Genomic DNA, 19,951 nt, shown 5'->3' on the forward strand with positions numbered 1-19,951 from the left:
AAGGCGAAGCCTGCATTAAAGGTATGATTACAGCTTTCCAGATTCCATTCAGCCTAGTGGAGGGGAGGGTGTCCTCCTAACTGTTGCAGATATTTAGACATGTGGCAGGTTAGCCTGCCTGCGGTCTTGGGTAAAAGCAGCCCAGCTGAGTCAGCGGAGAGCACTGACACAATTCTCTCCCATTAATTACTCTAGTTTGGCAAAGGTTGTTTTGTTGGTTTTTTTGTTTGTTTCAGCTCCTACTCAACTGAATCTTACTAATAAGCTGGTGAGGGGGGGTCAATTGATTGTACACATGGAGGTGTCTGCGTAGTAAACTAAAGACTTCTTGATGGCATTTCAGTTTAAACTATATTCATCTCCTCAGATATATCTGATTATTTGTTGTTTTTATTCACTGTTCTATTTTTAAAAATATTGTCCACCGGTTGTTAGATACAAAAGATAGTTTTGTAAATGTTAGGTGGTTTGTTATCAAATGAATGATATTCTTCTGTTTTACTATAGACTAGAACCAGCTGAACGACGTAACGTTGTACCATGCTTCGCAATGTCCTAGGAAAAACCTTTCGATTTCTTGGGTATACTGTGCAATATGGCTGCATAGCGCATTGTGCCTTTGAGTACCTTGGAGGAATTGTTGTGGTAACTTTTCATTTTCATGACATTTAAAAGAAAATAAAACTATAATACTGAAATTGTTATATGTGATAATGCTAATATTTCAGGTTTCTTCATGATTTTTTTTTTCAAGCTTTTTCAAAGTGTGTTTAGTAAATGCTCATTTTTTTTGGAGGCAGGTCCAGCCTTTATGAAAGTTATTTCTACTTCAGGCGTTCGTATTTCTTGCCAAGTGACTGCTTGAGGCGTCACTGAAGCACACGGGAAACTGTGATTAAGTATTTTGCAGAGTACGTTCTTTCAGAAAGACTGGAGTCACTAATAATGCCATAAGAAATGCTCTTGTTTCCAACTCTGGGCAGATCTCTGGATGTTTTATGCTGTGTCCTGTCGTGTGTCCCTTCTGCACTCCCCCCCCCACCCCCCCCCCCCCCCGTTTCTAAACCTAGCAGATACTGCTGCTGGATGTAGTGGATTTTGGCTGTGAGCTGCTCTTGAAGCTCCGGTGATGCTTCTCTTTTACAGAGGCTGAAGAAAGGGGCAAGCTGGCAGAGCTCAGCACTGCTCCTGCAGATTAGGTGCTGAAATAAATCCGTAAGGGCTCGTAGCACCTAGTGCGGTTCAGGACTAATCCTGAGTGAATACGGAGCTGTAACAGAGTTACAGGTGCTCTGGAGGCTGTCCTCACCTTTTAATTGTATCAGATGTTCCTTGGAGGATCTCATGTTTTTAGTTGTTCTTTACATTACACCTTTTCTAATTTATTAGCAAATAATTTGAATATTAATGTATTTTAGATAAAAGTAATTGGAAATAGTAATGTTTTCTCATTTATTTTTAATTTGCAGTGTTCTGGACCTTCAATGGAACCAACCATTCAAAATTCTGATATTGTCTTTTCGGAGAACCTTAGCCGCCACTTTTATTGCATTCGAAAGTATGCTCCTTTGTTGAGACTAGATTTTACATTCCATTTGCCAGAGCTTGTCAATAACCACATTCTATCCGTCCTTTATTTTTCATAGATTCTTCTGCTTCTAAATTTTAATTTTTCATAAATCTCCTCCCATTGTGTCTGATGGAAGTTAAAGTAATCCAAGACATACAGCCCATTGAACAACTTGTCAGGATTTGTTTAGGATATAGTCTATGTCACTTTTACAGCTTTGTCCAAAAAATGGAAAAACTCCCATTTTTTTTCCCTAAAACAGTTCTATTGTGTGACTGTAACTTCTCTCTAAGCAGTTTTGTCTCGCTTGCCAACCAAGCTGTAGGTATTGCTGTGCTCAGATAGGTTGTTAGGAAAGTGACCAAATGGTATAAGTACTGTTTATCAAATGTCATTTTATTACTGTTGTAGATCACAGTAGGCTCAAGGCCCTCGCCCATTTTGTTGTGTACTGTTTCACTGTACATTCTAATGTATATAATCAGGAGGCAAAAGTAATATAAGGTCTTACAAACTCAGATTAGACATTTGACCAAATGTTATTCTTCCAATGGAACTTCAATAACATTTAGGAACATGGAATCTGTTCTGTTCCATATTCATGTAGCAACAGGATCAAGGTAAATGGCATTCATTTCATTAGAGCATTGGCAATTAAAATGTAGTCTTAAATGTTTCATAAATTATCTAAATAACAAAGAATCTCTCCAAATGTACTTTAAAAACTGCGTGAAAAATTACACCCTGAGTAAAACTGAAGAAACCAAAATTGTAGACAAGACTTTTCAGCAGAAGGAAGTATCTTTAATGTATGTGAATATTTTTGGAGTATACACATTGATACACATGTATTCAAGCCAAATAGTTTGTACAGAGTTCTTCTATTTGTTTTTTGTTTCTGTTTTTTCCTCTCAGAGGAGATATTGTAATTGTGAAAAGCCCAAATGACCCCAAATCAAATATCTGTAAAAGAGTAATTGGCTTGGAAGGGGATAAAGTCTGCACAAGCAACCCTTCAGATTTCCTTAAGAGTCACAGCTATGTAAGTATTAGTTTCTTGCTTTGTAAATTAATGATTACTTAAGTAGGCCTGGTAGTCTGTAAAGGATTTGCAATATTTGAGTATCATCATAAATCATAAAGTACGACGTTCATAAATTATTCTTTCTTTCTTGTATATGTACAGTAAAATGTTGTAATTTGTAAACTCTGTTTATGGCAAGCTGTCTTTCTCAGTGTCTTTTGTCACTTTGTAGGAAGTGTAGGCAGATGATATTTTTGCGCTGCCCTTTGCTTAGGTCTTCTTCCCTGCAAGAATACTCTCAAATTCTCTGCATAAAGTGCAGTACAGATGGCAGACTCAAGGGCTTGGTCTTAAGGCAAAACTGTTTCTGTATTTTAAACATTAAGAAGTGAAAATTTTGTCTCTGCAATAGCTTTGAGGATTTTGCTTTCAAAATTATACTTTAGTGTATCTCTGTATTTCAATGTAACAATATTTTAATTTTTCTGAATATGGTTGGAAAAGTAGTAATTTTCCTAACTTGTCCAAAAAGTCAGGTAACAAGATGAAATAAAAAGGAAAAAATATTCTTAATGCTTACTTGCCCTTACGCAGATAGACTTAACAAGCATTTGGAAAAATTTGTGACAAAATGTTTTCAGCAACTTCTTTTTAGGCTATCATTAGAAAAATCATCAGAAATCATGATCACAGAAAAATGTAGGTTTTTTTCCCAAAAGCATGTTTGACCATTACCTCTGTTAGCACCTTGTGGAGACATCAGATTTTGCACATGTGTTTTGAATCTTAAAAGATACTCTGTTGCCTTTTCATATCCACTTCATTCTCACAATTGGAATGAGAAGAATTGCCATCTGGCCCATAGCTAAAGTCCTGTGCTGTGAAGGTAGAGAATTTTATGGAACACTCCCTGCAGCCAGCTACTGTTTGTGATAAATCCTTTGAGAGTTTAGCTACCATGAAGACAGCCAACTTCACCAGCGTGCCTTCAGGTACCATTGCTTCATTTGTATCAAGCAGATAAGTGGAGTCTGACCTTAACTAAAATCAGCGGCAAAATTCTTGTCAACATTGTGTCTAGATTCAGTGTCTGGCTTTAGTCAAGACCTAGGACCAGAAAGCAAGGATATGATTCATACCCTGTTCTGAGGGGTTGAAGTTGTTGTGTCTTCCACTCCGGTGTTGAGGGAAGACGTTTCAGGCACCTGCCTCTAATCTGCCATTCCGATCAAGTGCCAGTACCACTGCAACTTCTATTTACACTTCTGTCACTCGTGGACAGAAAGAAGGCACTCATTCTCTGTTAGTTTTGAAGGGGAGGACAGAGCATTTGGTTTTTCCGTAAATCAAATTGTGTTACCGTTTAACCAAGGAAAAAACTAAAAAAACCCCAAAGAACCCCAACCCACCTTTCTTACCAAGTTGAAGAAATTTTCTAGCTCCTATGGGAGTAGTAATTTAGATGAAATATGAATTTCCCAGAGCAGAATGACCTGAAATGGAAACCTGAATTCTGTGTATGCTGACAGAAGACGCAAACTGAGTTTCTCTGAGCATCTTGTTCCTCCCTTGTCTTAGCCTTGAAGAGGAAGTTCAGGAAGGATTCGTACTTAACAGGATGTCAGCCTTTCGGGAAACCCTGAGCTAATCAAATGAATATCCAGCAGAACAATTTCTGCCCTAGGTGCAAGATTTCTTGTCTTCAATTTTAATACAAAATGCAAGGAGAATGAGAGGAGGAGGAATGCAGAGTCCTCTTCCTGTTTTCCTGTGTATGTTTTTCATAAAGGCTAATGTGTGGAAACACAGCAAAGTGACGTGCAGGCTTGCTTAGTTCTTACATCATTACTTGTATCTAGGGGGAGAAACGATCTAAATGGAAATGCTTTCGTTTGTTAGTGCATGCCTGTTTTCCTCCTGTCTTTAGTGGCTCTTGAAGAGGTAGATCTTTCCATCTGTTCAGGAGACGCTTCCTTTACAGAAGAGTATATTCTCAACATAGATATCTGCACTTTATGCTCATAACTTACACTGGATTATTCACTAAGTAAATTGTTCTGTTGGGAAGGGAAAAAGTGATATGTGTCTGTATTTAGGTAATTGTCTAATCAGATTCCTTATTTTAGTGAATCACTGTGCTATGTACTTTTTCTCTTAATTCAAACACAAGATTCTTCAAAGCAAATAGCAGCATCAGAGGTACAGAGAACCGGCTATTTCTTTTGTTGATACTTCCTTGAGAAGAATTAACCTGAGTTGGGTTTTTGAAAAAAAGATTGTTGAAACTGAGGAAGGGCCTTGGCTAGGATCCCAAATGGCCAGAAGGGCTGCCCCGGGTGTCTGGCTGCCAGAGAAAGGTACAATTGCAGGCACTCTTTAAGCGAGCAAAGCCTAGAAATTGCCATGAGTTTTGTTGTTTATATTAGGCTACTAACTGCTTTTTTTAAAATGAGAAATCTCTTGAGTGATACTTGAATGCAGTGACTCCAAAGTATGTCAGGTCAGAGGATTGTTTTGTTTTTATTACAGTGAACTGCTCAGCTTTCCTTGACTAACTTGTCTCCTGTTTGGGGAGTGATAGTGAATCTTTACTGTCATGTTTGCAAACTTATTACAGTACAGTAAATACAAAGTATCAGGTGCCAGAAATATTACCAAATTAGGTAGTATGAACCCCTGCTTCATTCTTTGCCGGTGTTTGCCACCTAATGGGTAGGTATTATGAGTTAGCCAGTTACTGCAGATGTCAGAATAATGGCAGTACAACATACTTAACGCAGCTGAGAGTGAAACCACCTCTAAGCAGCTGCTTCTCTTGTCGCCCCAGTGGAGAATCCTTATAGTCATGTTAGTAGGAATTGTGCTTAGTCTGCATAGACTGTGTCAATGTTAGTGTTGGCATATTTTACAGATTTTAAGTTAGGGATTTTTGTGCTTAGAAGCACTAGCGTATATGATTCTTACTCTGAAGCCTAAGAGAATGCTAAAATCGGATCCTGCTTCCAAGCCTGTTTCATTCATGAATATACTTCTCAGGATGGCTTATATATACAGATAGGAGAACGGAGAACTCTGTTTACAGTTTGCTCTCTGTAAAATTACACAGATGAGATACTTTATTGCTGCAAACAACCAAGTAGATACCTGTAGATTAAAAACCCCAAAAAACAACAAACCAACCTTCCAAGCTATAATAAAAATGAAAAATAAAATCATTCAATAAGTTGAATAAGTTGTTCTGAAAAGAGATAGTTCAGTTGAGTAGAAATGCAGTGTAGCAGTGGTAGTTATGCGTAAGTCTGCATAGTGGTATAAAAAGACTTTTGCTGCTCTACTTAGCTGAAGTAATACATTATATGAGAAAAATTATTTTTGTCAGAGTGCACTAAGTGTAAGGCTGTACCAAAAAACTGTCTTTGATGAAGTCATTGTTGGATTACAAGCTGATAGAACTAATCCCACATATCAAATTGATGGGTATAAATTGAGCACGTGCTGAAATTAAAATTTAAGTACATAAGGAACATCTTACTTTGGAGCCTTTATGGTACATGGTGCTTCATGTGCTAGAGGCTGGAGCTTATCTGCAGAATAATAATGAGGGAAATCTTCCTATTTACATGAAAAGTATAATGAAATTCCCTTTTTGAGTAAGCTGCTATAGTATTACAAAGTTAGGAAAATGTAATTTTTCTTTTCATTGCCTTTTTATTGATATTTGATATGGAATATGAGCATTAGGCTAGCAGTTTTGCTGGGCTCTTTTTTGGTTTTGTGCTCAATGATAGTGTTTATAGATACAAGCAAGTGTATTTACTGTAATAAACATTTAAGAATGAATAACATACTTCTACTGTGTCAGAAGTAATGTGGTATGAACCCAAAAGTTAAAAAGGTAAACAACTAATTCTTAGTAATGTGGTATTCAGACCTGGTTTCAATTATTAAAAAATATCTTTATTATTTACTCATTTAACTATAAGATCTAAGTAATGGATTAATAAGGAAATAATGGTTATTAAGGAAATAATGGTTAATAAGGAAATTACTCAATGACAGTAAACCCCTGAAGTGGTCTTTAAAAAAACACCTGAAAGGTTAATTTTCATATTTAGGTTTTTGTTTCCTGTTTTTAAAAGTCTTAATACAGATCCAGGTTTATAATTCAGATTGAGTATCCTATTGTTATATTTGAATTTGTTTTAATGCCATTTACTTTAGCTTTAATTTCTTTAGTACCATATGTTCTTGCGCTGCAGCTCCTATTTACAAATTGAAAAAGTGAGGGGTAAGTCATCAGATTAAAACAGCTTGTATGTCATAAACCACCAATATGGTAAGCCTTTGTGTCGCTTAAACAAAAGTAGTACCTAATAATGTCACTTAATACAGCTAGAGTCTGTAAATAAGGAACTGCCTTTTGCAAGTCATAGTGATAAAAAGCTGAGATACAAATCCATATCTCAGCAACACTCTGCTGGTAATCAATCACAACGCACCACTAATGCTCTGAGACTAGCTGATGTGGGGGAAGTATGTTTACCTTGTGCTAAAATGAGGCTCATTGCGGAGATGGCATCTCTTCATCCTGTGGTTAACTCTAGAGCTAACATAATTCTGAAGATAATGCATCTTACTGTGTTTGCAGATCAGAGAAGTGGTCTTACGCAGCACTGTTAACTCTTAAACAGTCCTTGTCAAATGCAGTAAGAATATTATGTGGGTACTAAGAATAACGTAACGTTAAACAACACAATATCTTAATCACTAGACGGTACTACAGATTTTGGATGCTCAACATAAGACACTGAAAAGTGCTTTGATATTTCAGAGCGCTCAATACCATTGGATGGTCTCTTTAAAATATCCTAAATAGCAATTAAAAATAAAATTCTCAAAACACTGGTTCTTTTTCCTTTGTCCTTAGTATCTTAATAGCTAGTTTACACTCATGGTTTATTATTTCATTAATCTAAGTTTTAATAGTTGCCAGTCAGGAGGAAGGAAAATATCTGTCTTACTCTTTCTTCTTCTCCTTAGTTCTAGTGTTCTAGAGGCTTGAAAGTTACTCTAAATGTCTGGTGGGAAGAGAGGACTGATTTGGACTATTTGATTAGTTTGCAGATTTGTTTGGTTTGCAGATCCCTCTATATCCCAGTACAGAGAGTTCTTGACTAGAGCTAATCTTGAATTTTCTGAGAAGTAATTTTAAATCAAAATTCTGATTTATCAAAACTAAATTATTCAAGGGAAAAGAAACACAAAGAATTTTATCCATCTACTTTCCAGTATTTCCAGGGTTTCTTCTGCTCAAGTGGATTGGTCTCTTTACCTTTGCAGTTTTGTTTTTCATATTTCACGAACATACGAGTGGCATGACTTGACACAACAGCACTGGTACCGTTTGCCATAGCTTATCCTCACATCTGTGGGGTCAGGGAGGTGGGTGGCCAGATGTGGGCATGCCTGCACCATAGCTCAGGCATGGGACAGCAGTGAGAGGCTGAGCTTAAACGCAGCTCCTGAATGAGCTCCCACTGAGGTCTCTTACATCTCTTTCTCAAACAACTCTTTCTTCGCCATGGTCTGAACTGAGATGAGACAGCTGCACTGCATCAGCTGGCCTTGAGTACAGGCCAGCTATACTGGGGTGGGGGAGAGCACTGCCCAGGCTCTGACACATTGCCCTGGTTCTTCTGTTCAGCCAGTTCATTCCTGAAAGAAAACCATAAAGAAATCTCCTCGTTGATTTCAGAGAAGGTTCTTTCAAGATCAGTCATTTCTGAATTTATAGTGCTAGCTGCTTTTCCTGTGTGGAATACAGTCTTGGCTGTACTGGTCAGATCAGTTTGAACCTTCAAGATTTTGATTCTGTTATTCCTCTGCTCCAAGTTCAGTAATAACTTCTAGGAAGCTGCTCAGGATGATGAAACCAACTACTCAAGGACTCCCTGAAGTTTTTGAGCACAAGTTTTACTCTGCCTATATCAGCTTCACGTCTGAATGAAGGACCTATTTCACTTTTTTTCCTCCTCTATACATACTAGCTAAGGCCTTTTGACTGTCTTAAATGATGAGATCATGCAGAGCTGAGGCCTTAGATTGATTAGCAGAGATTCAGGTCACTCCTGATGGCACTGGCAAGATGATACTTTTAAGATTCCTTAACCCTGCTCAGAGTATTTATCAGCCATTGTTGCTACCAGACTTGTTGCTACAAAGGCATACCTAGATCACTCTGTACAGGTATGCCTTTGTCCAGGGCATCCCAGTGATGGTGATGGGTTTTGTGTTTTAACCAGCAAGTTCCAGCTGGGGTTTGAACCTGGAGGTTTTTTGTTCTCAAACCTATACTTTAGGGTGACCCTGTTACATCATCTGTTTTCAGAGAAGAAAACAATCAAATCCTTCTTAATGATTGCTATGAGAGAAGTCTATGCAAACTGCTAAGTAATCTTTGCTGGATTTGTAATCAATATTTTCTTCCAAAATATTGATCTTCTATAAATCAAGAAAGTTAATAATAGTCTGGACTGATGAATCACAGAAGTATTCTGCATTTTTTTTTCAGGAGTTCCTAAATGTAGCTAGGAGATCTGTTTTTGAACGTTTTGGTCTACCAACATCTATAAAATATGAAAATTTCAAAACTGTAGTGGATTAAAAAACTTCGATAACTTTTCACTATTTAAAGCAAAGTGATTTTGTTTTCAAAAGAGAACCATTGTTTTAATGCAAAGAGGGATGTTGTAAAAAGCGTGTGCAAAATCTGCGCATTATTCTTCACGACAGTAATATTTGCTCAGTTTTTATTAATTCTATTAAGTTGGTTCTAATTTTAACATAATACTTTTAGAAAAGGAATGATGGCTAATAATTTAAATTCAGGGTTGCAGCTAGAGATTTTAAAAATTGGATATATAGCTTTTCAGGCTGATTCAGATCAGCATATTTAACAATATGCTCTAGATCTGAATATTAAATGAGAATATTTATAGAAGTAAAGTAAACGATGCGTGCAAGTGTTTGAATTATTATTTAACACAGTTGAAAACTTTTGCAACAGCCAAAAAGTGATACTGAGAGAAAGCATATATTTTCGTCATTTGACTGGCACAGATATTTCTGACGTGCAAATTCTGTGACCTTTCCCATAAAGCAGCGAGTGCAGTGATCAAACCTTTTAAGATCCAAGTAAGCAAGCTCAGGAACAGCAGCAGCTATTTGTGCGTTACACAAGGTTTAGAAGGAGCAACAATAGTTAAAAACCAAACATTCAAATAACCAATGAATGCTTCGACAGATTACTGTAACAGCTTCCCCAAATTTTTATTAAAGAACAACGCTCAACCGGTATGCTTGCACGATAGAGAAAAATGTCTTACAAATTCAAACCTAAGTTAATATACTTTAGTTTGCTTGTAGTATATGAGTTAACATTGCTACCGTTGAAGGTTATGTGATTTTAATATTAGTTAATAATTAATTTCGAAACTTAAAGCTAGACGAGTCTTCATATCTTACCTCTTTATAAATTTTCTATTAAAAGAACCAATGACTTAATATTAGAGAATGAGTTCATAATATAAATATTTCATCACAGTGAATTTAATTTCTGTATAAAAACCTGTTAGTGTTTCATTGTCATCTTTTCTCATAATAATCTGGACCAAGGTCACAATGTATTCTTTTTAATATGTGTATTTAAACAAACTGGGCCAAGTACATTATGTCTTATTCATAAGCAGCTTAAACTGTTCAATAAATAAAAGGAAAATGCTAAACTGTTCGGAAGTACCTATGAATTTAAGGTAAATTCATTCTGTTATATTCTTTTAAGAAGTATGACATTCCAGGTCATTCAGCCTTTTAGCGATACTTAGAAGATGCTGATTTAAGATCTGCTATACTGTTAAAGTTCCAGTGTGGCTGCTACCATTTCATAGCTTTTTCCAGCGCAAGAAAGGAAATGTAAACGCTTATGCTGACTTTGAAAACATTGAGCTAATTAATGTTGTTGGGTTTTATATAGATGGCAACCTTAATATGAACAACATTTACGATAAGCCTGCAGAAATGGTGCCTAGGGCAACTGGATCATTAAAAAAGAGTATCTGTTAAGCATTATTCACTCTTGGTTCTGAATTAATAAATAAAGGATTAAGGAATAGTTATGTGAGACTTTAAGTGTAGAGTGATAAAACAAACTCCCGCATTTCTGTGGTGTATATTTTATCCTAACTAGATGCAATTTACTTAAATAAGGCAATTTAATCAGTATTTAGTAAATTTGTCATTTGATATTGTAGATTCTTTCATCATATTTCACTTTAATCAAGAAAGGTAACACCTGTGGTTTGTTCACAAAAGCTTCTTTTGTTCAGTGAACACCCGCAGGCCATGAAGCAATTACATTTGTTGCCTGTACCAAAGTAGGAGGCACTTAAATAGATCTTAGTAGGGATAGATGAGAATTTGCAGACTTTATTCTTTTGTCCAGCGCTGAGATTAGTTCTTATCATAGCTCAAGAAGGAAGCCTCTCAACTGAAAAGAAAAGATGGGAATGATTTAAAGTTCTTCTTAAGTTTGAAACTTTGATATTGCTGGAGGTGATGTGAATACCTGTGACCTTACGAAAGTTCAAACTTCATCTACTCCCAGCTGATTGTACATGCTGATGTTCTCTGACAAACACAGACTGCTTGGAATTCCAAAAGGAGAGATTGCGAGAGATTCATGTTTATAATTCTCCACTTATTTATTAAAAATCCCTATTTCTCCATCTTTAGTACCTCCCCGCAAAGTCCCCCAAAATCACAAACCAAAAAAACCCCCACCAAAACAAAAAAACCCAACCCAGACCACAAAAGCCTATTTTCATTTAGTTGGGTTTGGGGGTATTTTTGATGCAGATAATTTAATCCGTTAATCTTATTTGCAGTATATTAGTTTTCTAGTATGCCAGTTAATGCAGCGCAGGCATCTCATCTCTTGGTTTTGAAGTTAGTGAGATTACTTGAACAAAATTTGGTGTCATGTAAAAAAGACCACAAGAATATAATTCTTTGTTGATTCCCCGTCCATTTATGTAAATTAATGTTTTATGCTAATAAGTATGCATCAAATACCTGACCTGTACTTCAGTTTTGCCACTTTAACTATACCACTAAGTAAATGACAACAGCTCTGCAAATTCAGCCGGTTTGTCGCAGTGAAAGATGCTTATTTATCTGATCTGAAACAGAATAAGCTACTGCTGCAAGCTCAGTTCTTCTAAATGATAGTCTTGCTCTTCTGGTCTATCTGCTCCTGTACTAGAGCCCTGGGAGCCTTGGAAGGGAGAAGGGGGAAGAGTCATGTGTCTGCTCAGTGTGCTGTATTCTCATGCATATAAGCTGCACCTCAGACAACCGGTTCTGCCTGAGAACTGCTGTTCCTTGGAAATAAATCCTCAGATCATCTGCACAAAACCAGAGGCATAAGGGTTGCTGAGGCAAAGAGTAGTCTGCAGACGATCAGAGGCAGCCTGTTTGCGCATGAACCTGCGCTGCTGTGGAATCGCTGGTTTTGCATGTGACCTGCTGGTTAGTTGTTTGAAAATTCAGTTGTTGGGCTTGTGAGACGCTCGCATCTTAGTTCTGGCCTATGTGTAAGGGAGAACTGAAATGCTGCCCAGCCTAAGTTAAATGCTTTTGGCACTCTTCTCAGTATCTTTTGTATTCGCAATCTTTCTGTGTGTAGTAATGGTAACTGTGATTTCAGTTGTATTTCTTAGATACAATTAATTTTGTCTAAAGAGGTCTATGGCCTGGACATACCAAAATGCAACGTTGTGAATTGTCAAGTAAGTGGCTTTCCCATTGCCTTGGGTTTTTTGGCAGTAGCAGCCTATTGGTGTGTAATTAATATATTCTTACTGCAAATACAAGTTTTCCATAGGTTTTTTTTTTTCTTTGGTTAAAAATTTATCTTATTCCCAGCTACTGTGCTTGCATAGCTTTGAGATGTTTCAGATTGGGTCCTGATTCTGCAAAGGTTGATACTCAAAGTTAACTTTAATCAATGTGAGTAATCCCACGGAAATCAGTGATCTGGTCTAGAAATAGCTTGGTGCACAAACCGTTGAAGGATTCTGGCTTTAGCCTTTATTTCAATGGAGTGTAAACAACTCTTTTTTTTTTTTTTTTAAATTAATGATTATGGCCTGTCACTGGTATTTGGTTTTACATTGTCATGTCATTCATGTGATTTTTATTGCTTGTCTTAATTCTAGGTTGTAGTGAAGTGCCTAGATGATGGACAGGCACCATACAAAGGTATTATACTGTATTATCTCTAGATGAATCATACATTGTGACAGTACTCTGAACAACAAATTTAGAGGTATAGGGTCCTGTCATACCTTCCATGGAGAACTACGAAAGTTACCAAAGTGGTGAATTTCAGGATACAGGAATATACTTTATTGCAAATGTTCTATCTGGAGTGCAAACTATGAACATCTTGTCTAAACAAGTAATTATTAGTAGCATTAGAAGTAGTAAGTGATGGGCCACAGGTGGTAAACCCCTTATTTTTTATACTTTTGGAGCATGGAAGAAAGACGGGAAGGTCTAGAAGTGTTTGGATATACTTGTGTTATGACTGGGTCCTTATTTCACATAGTAACCGATGAGCTTCATGTTCTGCCTATGAATCGGGGCAAGTGGGAAAGCATGGGAACCAGTAAAGTAGAAGGGGAGCTGGTAGTGTCCTCTGTGTGAAACAGTAGCACGTTGCAAGAAGTGACGCTTTTTCAGAAATGTGAAATGTTAATGCGAGTTTGCTTTTTTATTTCATTTTTTAAAAAAATCTTCCTTTCATAGCAATTCATGCTTCTCCTTTTTGTATATTTGCTGAGATAGTCTTTCAAAATTGCAGTAGTTTGATGTATGGTTTGTAATTCTGGTAGATGCTGGACAGGAGAGTTTGCACCAGAAAGGTCAGAACGCTGCTTTGCATTGTAATACGCACCTGAAAAACAAACTCATGTAAGATGTGGACACGGTGAATGCTTTAGGTGGGTACGCTGCAAATAAGTGAAGACGAATATCCAACTAACGTAACAATTGCTGCTGCACATGCTAAATAGGCTGTATACCACAGAATCTTTGAGGAAAAGAGGAATGTCAGTACATTCTCAGATGGACACCTATCAAAACATATGTCCGCATGTGATGAGATGTATATTCTACACAGGTCATTTGACTCTGGATAGATTTTTTTTTTGTTAATTTATTTATTTTAAATTGACTTCTGTTTGGTTATTTTGTTTGCAAAGCTGCTTGGGTAGGAGGAGGGCCAAAGTCATCTAGCTGAAACCAACTGGCCTTCCCAGAGAAAGCTCTTCTAGGCACATGCCAGCAATCTGATAAGCCTACAAAATAACAAAGGTGGCAGACAGGCTGAATATGGAAATCCTGTATTGAAGGACTGGGAGAACAAGAAGTAAAGGACCTTGATAGAACTAGATCATCAGTTTAAAACAAACAAGGCGGCACTCCTTTATACAGGAGACTGTGGAAGGAGACAGTCTCGGTAGGTTTCAAAAGGGTTTAGACATATTGCTGGTCTACAGCTCCACATACAGATTCTAAAATGTTGAGGCAGGTATGTGTGCCCTCTGACATGCCCAAAGCACCTGTCCTGGATACCAGAGAAATACGGGGGGGGGACGGGACTGGGAGAAGATGGACAGGCTCACATATGCTTTTCATGACGAGTATCTCTTTTTGCCGCTGACAGAGACGAACTGTTGGTTCTTAATCCGTAGCTTATACGTTTGCCACTGCTCAACAAAGGGACTCTCGGGTAGCGTGCTATCCTCAGATCCTACTCTGGAAACAGGCAGAGGGGAGCATGACTAAGCGAGAGCTGAACAGCCTTATTTAAAGACAAGGTTCCCAATAAGTGTTAAGTGGCCAGATATCCAGAAGTACCAAAAATTACATGTCAACTGCATTTTCCTCAAATGTTTATCTGGGGGACCTGGTTTTATTCTTAATGTTTTACATCCAGACTTTACTACTAGAGTGTTTTGTTTGGTCTGTTATCCTTGAATTCTGTATATGTAGACTATTGTATTTATGAGTCCATGTGGCTTATTTCTAAAACATTAATGTTTATACTGCTCAAACTCTGAGTTTCATTTGAAACTGGGGGGGGGTGGTGTGTTTCTGGGTTGGTTTTTTTTTTTCCCTCTGAATTGCAGGCATAGTAATGTTTCAAGTACATATTTGGTTTTGGAAAAATGTATGCTAACTTAAAGTCCATGTTAATATTATCTAGATTGAGAACATGTTGCTACTTTTAAATTTTCAGCCTGGTTTGGAATTTTAGAAACAAAAACAGATTAGAAAAAATAATTATTAAGTATTTTATTTGGTAACTTGTAAGAGGTTATCTATATCTGAAATGTTTTTAAAAAACCGTTTCAAAATAGTGTTGTATATTCCAAGCGAAAATCTTGGTTTACGACTTACAGCAGCGACTTTTTCATATATGAAAGCTTCATACTCTTGTTTAGGTAACTAATACAGCTATGTTACTATTTCTCATTTTGTATTGAGTCAGTCAGTGAATGCCATGAATCTATGGTATGTAATATAGTCAATGCATAATATATATAGGCAATGAAAGGTCTTTGTCATATAGTATAAGGTCACCATCATTAATTTTCAAATTATAAAAAGGGATTTGCTGTTTTGTGATCATCATTATTGCAATATAATGTGTTGTGGATTCTGCCTGCACATAGAATGAACTGTGATCTTAATTAGAACTTTGACAAGCCTACTCCGATAAAATGATGAGATTATTCGTAATTGATGTCACAATCAATTACCAGTTAGTTCATCATGAATCTACTAACAGGTCTAGCCTTGGTGCTGGCCCCAGGATGTTGATGAGTGTGTGGCTGCCCTGTTCATGCTGTTACTGCGACAGGAGGGCAGATTTTCAGTCAACATCCTAATGACCTCTTTTGAAGTCTATTAAATTAATGACCCTGTCACATTGGTCTAACCTCTTACATCTTCATTTTGGATTTTTTGTTGCAAACCATTGTTTTTTGAGCACATGATAGAACAGATACTTTGGAGCACTCCTCCTCATCCCTCCAAATCTGGCACTGTGTCTTACTAGATTCAATAAAAAATTAGTTCATTATACAGTCATGAAATACAGAACACAGAAATCAGAAAACATATTGTAAGGCAAACTATGCTTAATACCATTCTATTCTGTTTTCTTTTTACATTTCAATATTGCTTAATCATAGGTGCCTAAAGGACATGTTTGGTTAGAAGGTGATAATCTCAGGAATTCTACAGATTCCAGGTGCTATGGACCTGTTCCTTACGGACTGATAAGAGGACGCATTTGTTTTAAGGTATATATATATATTTATAGTATCTAACAATAGTTGCATTAATGCACTTTTAATGCCTGGGTGTTAGGTATTAAAACTTGCCTCCTTAACTCTCTGGCCAAAGCAAATGTAAAGGAAAGCTTGAACACTTGCTGTAAAAGGATAATTCAGCAACGGTGGGGTTTCTTTTGAGGGAAGACTTGTTTTTTGAGCAGCACTCTCTGAGCCTGCGCTGCCTCTGAAAACTGAATGAATTATTTTGCAAGCAAATCCAAACCTGATAAACACACAAACATACACACACGCACATACACCCTACTGCATGGATATACATTCCGTCCTTAATTTGATTCTTGCCTCCGCAACATGGTAGAAAAGGGCAGCTGCATATTTCACTGTTGCTGTAATTTGAGCAGTGTAGTTCTATAGTTCAAAAAACAAAGACGGAAGAAAAGGTTCTCTTTCTAGGACTTGCATACATACTTCAGACATGTAGACTGGCCTTGCTGCTTTTTAAACTAAGTCTGTGAAAAAGCCTTAACAGTAAAGTCAAATCTGTGCCACCGTAATTGTCCACCACATTTTTATTAAAAAATGCTTTGAATTCATATTGTATTGTATAAACCTCCATGGTTCCTCCTCCTGTTTCAAAAATTCTACAGCTTTAGTTCACACTGAACTACTTTTTCGTATTATCTGCGTTATTAATTTACTCACCAAAAAGAAGAAACTAAGACAATTTCCTCTCCATAAACAGTTTAATCCAAGAAACAAGGGAGTATGTATTATAGACTTATGCACCAGCTTTTAGAAAGCTAGACTTAAAATGGTGCCATTCAGAACAATAAAAAAAGGTTTTGAAAACCGTTCTCCATATATTGCAACACATCCACAAAAACATAATTTAGCACAGCTGTATTACATGCGCAGGGAAGATTAGATCTTTCCAATCTAACAAAGTTTTATATTCTTACAGTTTTTATGAACCCAACTTAGGACTTTTCAAAAAACCTTGCAGCTATTGACCATAACCAGTAATTGCTCACTAAACCTCAAATAACGTGTCCCCCTCAGCCCCACCACCGAGTTTTGTCTGACCTCCGTTCTTTCTGGATAGCATTTGCTTTGAGTTCTTCCCTAGTGTTTATTGAGTGCTCTCTATTCCTTCTCGGTGTTGTTTGCCTCACCGTGTACACAAGAGGAAAAAATGCTGATTCTAAATGGGCTATTTTTATGACCCAAGTTTTAGCTTGGATTATTAACTGCTAAAATACAAATGATGCTAATGTGCTGACAGCCCTCTTAATAAGAATGTGGTATTAATAATCCAACTGAAAAAAAAAATTCTCCAACTGATGTACTAGTACAGAAAAACTTCTGTTTACTACTTTAAGGGGCCTGTTAGCAAATAATGTCTATATTAAGAACCTGTGTATGTGGACAGCCATAATTATTCACAGTATCCCTCTACAGCAATAAATTTGTGTCCAGCTTGTACCCCAACAAGGAAGATGTTTGAGAGACTTTAATGAAGTGACTGACAGGACTGAACCCTAAATTTAGCAAGCAGTAAACTGTTAAATGAATGGAACTTACACACAGATGTTATATATTGAAGAAGTACTTTAGGGCTCCAGAATATTGTCTGTTTAAAAAAATAGTATGCAATCACTTGAAACTTAATAAAAATTATTATTTAATCAAATTTTATAGCAGTTGTTTCATGATGGTGCATACAGGGTAGTGATGATTAACATTTTAATGAGATTTAAGTATGTGGTGCCTAACAAAAGCAAAAAAGATTTATTCTTCAAATGAGTGTTTATAGTTTGGGTTGTTTATGGTAATTCACGTTAGAATACAGTGCTCTTGCTATTGTACGTTGCTACTGAACATTACGGTGAAAGGCAGCAGAATACAGCTAGTCCGCATGGTGGTAGCTAATTAGTAGACCACTGGCCAAGAAACCTATATGTGCTTTTTAATGTCGCCTACTAGAGGTTTGACTTCTCTTTCATGAAAAGTCTTTTACTGCCTTGAGAATGGAAGCTTATGTGGCTTTATCTTAAAGTGGGTTTTGGAGAAGCAGATGTAACAGTGCCTTTGAATGCTAAGTTATGTTTTTAGTAATGGATGCAAAAAAACCAAATCTAATTTGGAAGTAATGGATTTCAACAGAAGAGAGCGAGCTTGTACCAAGTTTGTTTAGGCAACCTATTCCTGGCAAAACATACATGTTAATCTCTCTGTAGCTCATCTGTGAAGTTTAGACCCAAGAGTCTCAGTCAATGTTGGTGCACCTGTTTTTAATCCATACAGCAATAATGATACTTGATTTTATTTGCCCCTTTTCTCCCTGCCGCCATATCAACTGCCACTCTGAGAGACAAGTTCATTCCATAAAAACGCCACTGAAATCAAAGTAGCTGCACATTCAGTAAAAGCCTAGGGAGTCCCACTTGACAGAACTCGTGCTTCATCCTGTCCTAGGTAGGATATCCTGTGCATTCCCTGGACTTAGGCTCCATGTCAAAAACAGACCTGTAGTGTATCTTCAAAAGAGCTAGTTAGCCCCATTTATCCCCCCATCCATCAGATCAAATCTACGTAGGCCAAACCAAAGCGGGCAAGAGGAAATAGCTGCTAATTGGACTAGCCAGTTTGAATGAACAAGTCACAGTCAACTTCTGTCATAACTTTAAAAGACGTGGGAATTACTACACACAGTGGCATGTCTTTGTTTCCCACAGAAGGCTTGTTCCATCTCCTTTCCAACCATGAGTATTGTTTTTTGCATTCTCTCCTGCACGCAGGCTGGATAAAACATCATTTTCATTCTAACTCCATCACTAGGATTACAGTGATAAATTTGAAACTAAATTGTCAAAACAACATTTAAAACAAATTTGATTACTTTCACTGAAAGAAAGTCAAGTTGCAATAGGTGTGATTTAAGTTGCCTGAAGTGAGATCTGTGCTGTAGTGAACGGCCTAAGAAACTTCCTTCTTTGGGCCTTTACTCAGATCAGCTTAGATTTGTAATATGGGATATTCCTATTCCCTTTTACTCCCCTTTGCCTTTGAGGCCAAAGACTTGACACCCAGCCTGCAGCCAGCATAGGCCCTCTGCAGAGCCCTGAATTCCGTAGCTTTGCTTCTAACCAAGATCACAAATATCCTTCTGTTGTTGGTTCGTATCTCTGTATGTCATTTTTGTGGAACTTACTGGCTAATATGCATATAGAGACAAGACGTTACCTCTGTGTATTTCTCTATACCAGCAGATGTTCCTCATGCTCTTCCCTAACTGCACATGCCAAAAAAGACATGTATTTTTCTAAGATACTTGCACAAAAGAGCTTTGAGCCTTCTTCAGATCCACAGAACTTGTGGAGCTGAGAATGATACATCCTTCTGTCTTCCCAAGGGCCCAGGCACAATCCAGCTGATGGCAACTTAGCACAGTGCTGCAAGCGGCCTGACAGATGCAAGTCTAGGGAGCTTCTAGCAGTGCGCGGTCCTAGCCTAGTAAGTGGATGCTGTCTTGCTATGCCCATCCTTAACTGCCTCTGCCTCTTCTGTCATTGTCTTTACTGCTGGGGACAAGTCTTGGGGTTTGAAATACTGAACCGTGGCACTGTGCTTCCTCTTTAAACTGAAAAAATTACTTTTTCACTCCACATAGAAAGCAGCAAAGGCTCCCTCTGTGCTGTGGATGTTCCATGAACTCAGTTAGAGTAAGCTGCTGTTCCTGGAAGGTGACTGCATGCCTTCCTTAAGATCAAATTCTAAGGAAAATGAGCAAGATAAACATCACACTGACAGATGCTTTGGGAACAAGGTAGTGCATCACCTTTTTCTGTCTAGGTTGCTTCATCTTGAGCAGGGGCTGTGAGATTTTTATGGGATTAGAGCCACAGAAGGGCATTCATTCTTCAACATCATCTC

The 19,951-nt window shown here is 37.4% G+C and overlaps 1 protein-coding gene across 3 annotated transcripts in view; it reads left to right on the forward strand.

The window, feature by feature from the left end:
• Positions 1–504: 504 nt before the first annotated feature.
• Positions 505–19,951, forward strand: part of IMMP1L (IMP1 inner mitochondrial membrane peptidase-like (S. cerevisiae)) — a 20,535-nt gene continuing 1,088 nt past the window's right edge. The window contains exons 1-5 of one of the 3 annotated variants that reach the window (XM_009334509.1): positions 524–645; positions 1,470–1,558; positions 2,486–2,612; positions 15,914–16,024; positions 19,689–19,837. In XM_009334509.1, the coding sequence (XP_009332784.1) occupies positions 541–645; positions 1,470–1,558; positions 2,486–2,612; positions 15,914–16,024; positions 19,689–19,739 (483 nt within the window). In that variant the 5' untranslated portion in view covers positions 524–540 and the 3' untranslated portion in view covers positions 19,740–19,837. Of the gene's footprint in view, positions 646–1,469; positions 1,559–1,973; positions 2,380–2,485; positions 2,613–15,913; positions 16,025–19,688; positions 19,838–19,951 lie in introns of those variants that run through there. The other 2 variants (XM_009334507.1, XM_009334508.1) reach the window with 2 other exon arrangements.

The sequence above is a fragment of the Pygoscelis adeliae genome, unplaced genomic scaffold (genome assembly GCF_000699105.1).
Source record: "Pygoscelis adeliae isolate BGI_AS28 unplaced genomic scaffold, ASM69910v1 Scaffold171, whole genome shotgun sequence".
Classification (NCBI taxonomy): Eukaryota; Metazoa; Chordata; class Aves; order Sphenisciformes; family Spheniscidae; genus Pygoscelis; species Pygoscelis adeliae.